Source organism: Hipposideros armiger, unplaced genomic scaffold, assembly GCF_001890085.2.
Source record: "Hipposideros armiger isolate ML-2016 unplaced genomic scaffold, ASM189008v1 scaffold_866, whole genome shotgun sequence".
In the NCBI taxonomy this organism is placed as follows: domain Eukaryota; kingdom Metazoa; phylum Chordata; class Mammalia; order Chiroptera; family Hipposideridae; genus Hipposideros; species Hipposideros armiger.
Genome location: NW_017732216.1, coordinates 287,139 through 296,076, shown reverse-complemented (window position 1 = coordinate 296,076; position 8,938 = coordinate 287,139). Strand labels below are relative to the sequence as shown.

At 41.4% G+C, this 8,938-nt stretch overlaps 1 protein-coding gene across 15 annotated transcripts in view; it reads left to right on the top strand.

The window, feature by feature from the left end:
* The window catches only part of PHLDB2 (pleckstrin homology like domain family B member 2), a 245,504-nt gene that overhangs the window by 160,078 nt on the left and 76,488 nt on the right, over positions 1–8,938 (top strand). For all 15 annotated transcript variants that reach the window (XM_019629723.1, XM_019629721.1, XM_019629712.1 and 12 more), the window contains one exon: positions 6,685–7,068. In XM_019629723.1, the coding sequence (XP_019485268.1) occupies positions 6,685–7,068 (384 nt within the window). The remainder of the gene's footprint in view (positions 1–6,684; positions 7,069–8,938) is intronic.

Here is an 8,938-nt window from a genome sequence, read left to right as displayed (position 1 = left end):
TTTATCTTGTCTGGGAAATTCTTTATCTGTCAGTCGATTTTAAATGATAGCCTTGCAGGGTAGAGTAGTCTTGGTTGTAGGTCCTTGCTTTTTATCACTTTAAATATTTTGTGCCAATCTCTTCTGGTATGCAAAGTTTCTGCTGAGAAATCAGCTGACAGTCTTATGGGAGCTCCCTTATAAGTTACTAGCTATCTTTCTCTTGCTTCTTTTAGGATTCTCTCATAGTCTTTAAACTTTGCCATTTTAATTGTGATGTGTCTTGGTGTGGGCCTGTTTGGGTTCATCTTGTTTGGAATTGTGTTTCCTGGGTTTGTATGTCTATTTCCTTCTGTAGGGTAGGAAAGTTTTCAATCATTATTTCTTCAAATAGGTTCTCAGTCCCTTTTCTCTCTCTTCTCCTTCTGGTATATCATTATGCAAATGTTATTATGCTTGATGTTGTCCCAGTGATTTCTTAAACTATTTTTTTTAACTATTCTTTTTTTCTTTTTGCTGTTCTGATTGGGTGTTTTCTTCTACCCTGTTTTCTAAATCATTGATTTGATCCTCTGCTTCATCTAGTTTGCTGGTGATTCCTTCTAGTGCATTTGTCATTTCAGTTATTGTATTCTTCACTTCTGACTCATTCTTTTCTCTTTTTTTTATGGTTTCTATGTCCTTTTTTTATGGTTGTTAACTCTTTGTTGACATTCTCACTAAGTTCCTTGAGCATCCTTATAACCATCGTTTTTTTATTTGTTTGGTTTCTTTTTGTTTTTCTTTTTGTTTTTGTTCTTTTTTTAAGATTTTATTGGGGAATTGGGGAAGGGGAGAAGACAAGTTGCTGTCCTTTGGTTCTTCAGTCTAGTTGTGGAGGATGTTGCTTCACTGGCCCTATGATCATTGTGCTCTTCCCAGCTGAGGCAGATTGGCCGCTGGTTATTGGACAGCTGCTCACGGCAGCTCACAGCCGCTTTCGCTGGCTGCCGGCCACTCACGCTGGCTGCTGACCACTCACAGTAGCTCACGGCAGCCCACTGTAGCCTACGCCATCACCAGCCAATCACGGCAGCCCAGCTCCAGGTCAATCTGTTGTTCACCATCTTAGCTATAGAGGGTGCAGCGTCACTGGCCCATGTGGGAACTGAACCGGCAGCCCTGCTGCTCAGAGCTCGCACTCACAAGCCAACTCTTAACCAACTGAACCACTTGGCTGACCCATCTAACCATTGTTTTGAACTCTGTATCTGGTAGGTTGCTTGCCTCCATTTCGTTTAGTTCTTTTTCTGGAGTTTTCTCCTGTTCTTTCATTTGGAACATGTTTCTTTGTTTCCTTATTTTGGCTGCCTCTCTGAGTTGTTTCTATGTATTAGGTAGATCTGCTAGGTCTCCCAGTCTTGGCCAGGTGGCCATATGTAGTAGGTATCTTGTGGGGCCCTGGCACAGTCTCCGTGGTCACCTGTGCCGGGAGCTCCAGGAATGTCCCTTTTGTGGATTGTTTGTGCCCTCCCTCTACCCCCCACCTCCATTACAGTTTAGTTTTTATTGCTATTGGAATGTTAGAGAGTGGGATTGCACCTCAGGCTGAATGGCTGGGGGTTTGGCAACATCCAGAGCTTAGGGCTGTGCAGGGTGCTTACGCCACTGAGTGGGATTTGCCCTAGCAGGCTCTGGTGCCTGTTGAGACCACCCTTTGTGTGTGCTGCTTGTGGGACTAATTGGGTGGTGCTCTGCTGTGGTCTGAAGCCAACCTCCAAGTATGTTGGTTCTGGGGCTTCTTGCGAGGGGCTCCAGTCCAGTCCCAAGTCACCCACTGCCTGTGACTGGCCAGAAACTACCTGATAGGAGCTACAAGATGATCCATGGTTTTTTGATACCTGTGCTAAACCTGGAGGCACATGGGAGAGACCATGCTGTAAACCGAGGGTGGCTGCCACCAGTACCCGGCCTGGTGTATCTCTGCAGAAAGCCCGGATACCCCAAGACCTGCTGCCACCTGCCAGCTCCCTGAAGGTTCAGCCTCTGATAAAGCCTCATACAGTAAGCAAGTTGGGTGAGGCAGAGTCTCAGGGAGTCACCAGAGTGGGACAAGTTGTAGTCACCAAGTTAATGTAGATTCTGGTTTTGTGCTAGTGTTGATCCTGGAGCTACTCGGCAAAAATCTCAGAGCACACCGAGGCCAGTCACCGCCCACCGGGGTCCTGCAGACCCCAATAGTTTTCCAAGAAAGAGTACAGTGTGGGCAGGGCTGGCTGCTCATTAAGAAAGTGCCTCCGATGTTGGGGGGTTTTGGGTAGGGCAGGTTCCCAGTTAGTCAGCAGGGTGGATCGGCGAGCTCGCCAGGCCAATCAGATTCAGATTTCTCTATGGGTGTCGGGGGAGGGCTCAAATGGGAAAGATGGCACCTGCCTGACAGCTGTAGGATAAGAAAACTCCACACAGGGGAAATGGTGACTGTCCTCCAGTCCTCTCCCCAAAGCCAAACACCTCAGTCTCTCCCCATATGTCTCTGATGCCTCCGAGTCACTGTCCCTCCGCCAGATCCCAGGGTGAGTGCCTGTGAGCAAGTGAGTCTGTGTGTGGGCTTTCTAAGAGGCTTCTGGGTCCACCCAGATGGTTGGAATCCCCACTGTTTTTCACACCCAGATGTTGTGTGAAAAACAGCATCCTGTTGTTTTTCCTGGCACCAGTACCCCAGGCTGGGGAAGCCAGTGTGGGGCTGGGGTCCCTCGCTCCTCCAGAGGAACCTCTGTGGCCGAGATAGCCCTTCCAGTTCTCAACCACCACATAGAGGCTTGGGGCCGGCTGTTTCACATTTCTGCCCCTCCAGCAGTCTCGACGTGGCTTCTTCTTTATAGCCTTAGCTATAAAACTTATGCTCATTTAGGCTTCAGATGGTTCTTCAAGTTGATTATTCTATACTTTAATTGTAATTTTAGTGTGTTATTGGAAGGAGGCAGGCACAGCATTTTTCTACTCTGCCATCTTGGATCTCTATTTTCTTTAATTGATTACCTATTTGTGCCTCCTGTTGAAGTTCTGAGGGTAGAAATGCTGTCTTTTTCTCATCTTTGTATCCCTCACACATTACTGGGCAGTGAGTAACTTAAAAGATCTTTGTTGAACTGAAGATTATCGAGATATTGAATCTCTAGAGTTAATAGTAAATGAAGTCATACTTATCAGTTACAACAGATCCCCTTTAGAAAAAAAAAAAAGTCCTTTCAACTAAATTATTTCTAACCATTAAAGATTAACCCTCTGTTTTCTGTAATAAATGACCCAATATGTTTAATTGTAACAGAAGGATTTTTAAAAAGATTTCACCTATGCTTAAGTATCAGGAAGTGGTTTTCTGCATAATTGATTTCTGCATTGTCTTTACAATCTTATGGCCTAGACTGGCTGCAGTCGATGACAGGAATTATGATGGTTTTAGAAGATGGATGAGGTCCCTGATTTAGGGCTGTGAACTGCAGTGGGGCAATACCAGACACATTCCTCTGAAAAAGAAAGAAAGCTCTGAGGTTAAAAAAATACATACACTCAGCCCACAACTTAAAAAAAAAACAAAACTCTGAGGGAAAGAATTGCACACCATTTTCTTCAGGTTTATTTCTTAAGATCTTGTGTCCCCTTCAAAAGTTTCTTTGATATATGTGGTATATAGAGATGGAAGAAAGGGAAAATGGAAAGGGAGAAAAAACCCTAAAATGTATTTGAAATACAGTAATACCTTGGTTTGCTAGCATAATTTGTTCCGGAAACAAACTACTCATATTGCAAGACAGCACTCATTTACCACATTAAAATGTATTCGAAATGTTTGCTCATCTTGCGGAACACTCGCAAACCAAGTTACTCGCAATCCAAGGTTTTACTGTAATTTTATTCTAAGTGACCTACTCTTTAAACCCTTAGTAGCAATGTGTTGGACCATGTGGTTGTTTAGGTCCTGTACTGGTGGCTTTTTAGGAGACGGCCCAGTGGAATGCTGGTTTGGAAAGGTCTAGGAATTGGAGATCTCAAAGAGGGTAGCCTCCCAACTCAGCAGATAGCCAGGTGAAGCCCCAAAGAAAATTGAGTTTCAGGTAGTTTGCTGATCCCAGTTTGCGCTTGATGCTGCAGCATGATTATTAATAGTGCCCTATTTGATTCTCAAAGTGTCCTGTTCTGGAGGGTTGCCCTGGTCACAGAGTCACAGAGTAGAGAATATTGGCATGATGAATGGGAGGAGCAAGACTCTGGAGTGAAGAGGGCTCAAGGGAGAATTATTTTCTGAAGGTGAATTCTGTTCAGAGTTTTCCTTAAAAGGCTTCTTGTAGAGCTTTCTGAAATGCCTTGCAGACTTTCTTCTGACGCACTTGTCATCAATTTATTTTTCATTGCTGCTGTTTTTACAGGGCGAGTGTGTGGCCTATATTTCTATTAGAGTAATGGGCAGCAGTGCTGTGTGTGTGTGTGTGTGTGTGTGTGTGTGTGTGAGAGAGAGAGAGAGAGAGAGAGACTCAAGTCTGGACAGATTGGCTGTGAATGGGGTGATAAGAATAGAGAGAAGCACATACCAGTAGACCAAACTTCCTGTGCACAAGTCTTTGAATGCTGCATTTCACTCTCTGAAATAGCATTCATCTTAAGGGAGGGATCATTTATTCCCTCTGGAATTAAGCAATACCACTGGCAGCAGAAGAAACTATTTTGGGAAGGAGATGTGGGAAGAATTTTGCTCTGTATTACCGGCTAGGCAGAAGTACCTTTCATGCTTTTGAACACCACATTCTTCCTTAGAGCCCTGCTACCTGGAAATTGACAACTTTCAGATAATCCCAAATATAAATCATGTCCAGGCTAATGTGTATACACTATGATCTAAAAAGATTAGTAAAGACCGAGTTTAGATACTTCCATTTAATTCCCCTGAGGGGAGGAAAAGCACTTTTCTTTGGAGATTAATTAGCCTCTAAAACAGATGCTGTTGAAAAGGGGTAAAACATAATACCTCGCTCCTGTCCCACTTCTCACATATTGCAGGTTGTTTTTGCATATTCCCATGAAGACTTTTCCGGATTATTGAAGAAGTTTTAAATAAAGTAAAGCAATGAAGACTGAGTCCCCCATCCCCACCCCCACCCCCCATAAAGCTGAGGTGGGTAGGGCTTGGCAGCTGGTGGCAGCTGCGGAGATAAATAAACACCAGGGCTCGTGGATGTGCAGGGTGCAGAAGCGCCTAAGATGAGGTTGTGTGGCTATGCATGCCTGCTGTGGGAAGAGGCCATGAGGACGGAGCTGCAGCGGGATTCCAGTTCAGGCAGTGAAAGGGAGGTGGGGGCTTATAGGAACCCGTTTAATAGTTCTTTTGGTCTTTCAATCAAGCTATTGCTTTTTTTGGGGGGAGGGATTATTTTAGAAGAGAAATAAAAAAATATAACATAAATGACTTCTATCTCATTTAATGAATGTATTTAATGAAAACCAGAGAATTATGTTGGTTTGTTCCTATTTGATTTTTCTATTTGACACTTCTTTGACAAATAAAAAGGAAACTGCCTTCAGAGTTTTGTCTTTTGCTGCCATTAGAAATTGAAAACAGTAGCCCGGTGCTGTTTAAATTTTTTCTATTTTGTTACTGATAACTAGTTTGGAAAATGTTTTTTTTCTGGAAGGATTTTGAATTGTCTTTTCAGTGTGGTAGCTGTAATCACAACGGATGTTTTTTGTTATTTAATTTTTTTTCTTTTCACTTTGGTATTGGAATTAAGGTGAGAAGTGAAGATGTTGAGATTTCCCAACCCAAACAGTGCTGTCTAGACTTATGATAAGCATTTCGTAAGTTATATACCGTTGTTCACAAATATAATATTACATTTATTTAAAGTGAAGAATCATATATATTTTGCATGGGGAGCTTGGTGAAGTGTCAATTAGTGGACCCGTTAGAGACAGCAATCGCCTATATATTGATCTTATTCTCCAGCTAAAGGAATCAAAGATTTAATTACCTCAGAATTTGAAATACATTGATGCCTTTCCATCTGAACATGACATGAAATATTCATTTTCATGTAACATTCCCACTTTTTTAAATCATTTTAATGACTCATGTGAGACATTGGTGGAAAATACCTTTACATGGCGATGAGACTTAAAAAAGCGTTTTGAAAATTGTGAAGCATTTCGAGGAAAGCATTAAAGGCCCAGTTATGCCTTTTAAATTAAAAGATTCTTTAAGTAGCATTGTTTGTGTGTGTGTGTCTAACAGTAGGATAATATTTCTATAAGAAGTTAGAGCGTTAATTTTACGTGCAAATATTAAGTCTGTAGTGATGAAAGATCCAGATATTGTTGAAGGAAGATAGGCAGAGGGAAGGGGAGTGAAGATTTTAAAAAACAGAGGTTAAGAAAAACCTTTGAAGTGTTTGGAGACTTGCTAAATCAAGAAAAAGGCTTACTAGGTGCTGCCACATGCTAGGATCAGCACTGGGATATACAAATAAAGGGAACAGCCAGAACAGAGATTAACCCGGGTGTCATGTGGATTCTTAAATGCATCCACCAAAGATGATGGAGAATCGTCATCAGCCAAGTGCCGGTGGGTTTCTGTGTGGGATGAACTCACCGGTGGTCCCAGCCTCGCTAGTCTTTTTATTTGGAGTTGTCTCCATTCTCATCAACCCACTGACCTTCCCCTCCCCTCTGTTCTAGGAGAGACAGCGTCTGGAGACCATCCTCACCCTGTGTGCTGAATACACAAAGTCCGACAGCCGCTTGTCCCCTGGCACCACCGTGGCAGATGTGCAGAAAATCAATAAGGAGCTTGAGAAGCTGCAGCTCTCTGATGAGGAGTCTGTGTTTGAAGAAGCCCTGGTGAGCCCTGATGCCAGATACAGGTGCCACCCGAAAGGCTCCGTCCACGATGCAGACTTGGCAGTCTTCGGGAGCCTCAGTCAGAGCAGTGCCAGCTTCCTTTCCCCCAGGAGCGTCAGGAATGAGGAGCTGCTCAGGGACCTCACCAGGACTCCCCCACTGCCCTCCTCTGCCTTTCTGAAAGCTGCCAACGAATCCACTTACCTAAGTATCCTACCAAAGGTAAAGCAGCAGAGCACGGAGACTGGGATTGAGGGCCTAGGGCTATGCATCTGCATTGGCCTAGAGGCTAGAGGCGTTATCATGCTTGTTTCTCAAAATGCTTTCAGAGAGGCTTCAGTTTAAGAGGTAATTAGCAAGGTGCAGCACATTAGTGTTTACTATGAAGTAACAGATTTGCACTGTAAAAAAATATAGCAGTACTGAAAAGTAGAAAGAAAGCTTTCTCTTTATCCTGCCCCTTCCCAGTTGTACACCTGAGAAAGATAAACACAATTAAAGTGTTTTACGTGCTTTCCTAATATTTCTGTGCATATACGGCCATAGACACACATATACACACACACAGTGTTCTGCACTCTTTCCCCCACCACCAAATGTCTTGAGCATCTTTGCATATTAGTATACACAGCTTCATCTCATTCATTTTAATGGCTGACTAGTGTTGTATTGTTTGTTTCCAGCTTTTTGCTAATAAAATCTGTATGAAGCAAATATTCTAGGATATAGATATATATATATTTGCACAATTGTGCAAATGTAATCTGTAGGATCACTTGCTAAAAGTGGAATTGCTAGGTCAAAGAGTTTGTGTATTATTCACATTAAACAGTGTTTCCAAATTGCACTCTCAAAAGACTGTATTTCCAGGTTACACTTTCACTAACAATTTATTTTATGAGAGCACCTTGTTCTCCATACACTTGCCAAGGCTGTGTATTATCAAAATTTTCAATTTGCTAAGTTAATAGGTGTTTTAATTTACTTGTCTTTATGCATGAAATTGCACACTTTTTCATATTTTAGTTGTTAATTTGTATTTTGACCCACTTATTTATGTTCTTCACCCATTTTTTTTAAATTTTATTAGTTTCAGGTGTACAAAACAATGCAATAGTTACCCTTTTCACCCCTCACAAAGTGACAACCCCCCTCCCCCATCCACTGTCCCCCCACCCCCGATATCATTTCACCCATTTTTTTAATGTCTTGTTTTTATTGCATTAATAAGAACTATTTGTGGTAAGGAAATTAATCTTTTATCATGAGTGGTAACTTTGACTTTTAACTTTATGATATATTTTTAGACATATAAGAATTTTAGATTTATATGTCATCATAATTATCATTCAGTCTCCTGCTTGTTTGCTGATTTAAAAATGTCTTCCAAATTTGAGGATTTTTTAAATGGAGTTCAAGGGAAATCTTTTGATGTTATTATTTTTCACACAGGTTAAGAAAAAATTTCCCTACCTGTTTTCTAGAAAAGATTTAAGAGCGCTTACAATAAAAGATATAAATTTTATTATAATAAAATTAGAACACCAAGATATTAAATAACAGGGAAAAGCAGATACCGAAAAAAGTAGGTACCATAATCACAAGAATTTATTTATTTAAGGATAAAAGAGACTAATTAATTAATTTAAGTAACTGGACAGTAAGTTCAATTCTGAGATTCTTGGCAATCATAGCCAAAGAACCAAAAAGAAAAAAGATACATTGGTTATATTTTTGTTATAAGAGAAGTACACATACCGATTCTTTAAGAGAAAGACTTTATCATGGTGCTAAATTCTGGAGTTAATTTATCACGTGGAGTACTATTCAGGGGAGTTTGTGTTTTTGTTTTTATTTTTGTTTGTTTGGCTGCAACAAGACTTTTTCTTGTTGAACATTATTGAATGTTCCTGGTCAGAAGTCCTTACCTGTTGACTCCTCCCATCATATTCATTGGCACTCTGGACTGCTGGACCCCTTCTTTCTTCTAATGACCACATTTATCTTACTAATACTCAACGGAGAGTACTTCTGAATGGAACATCTGTCTCTATTCAGAAAGATGCAACTGTTAGAAGCGCGGATCTTAGGG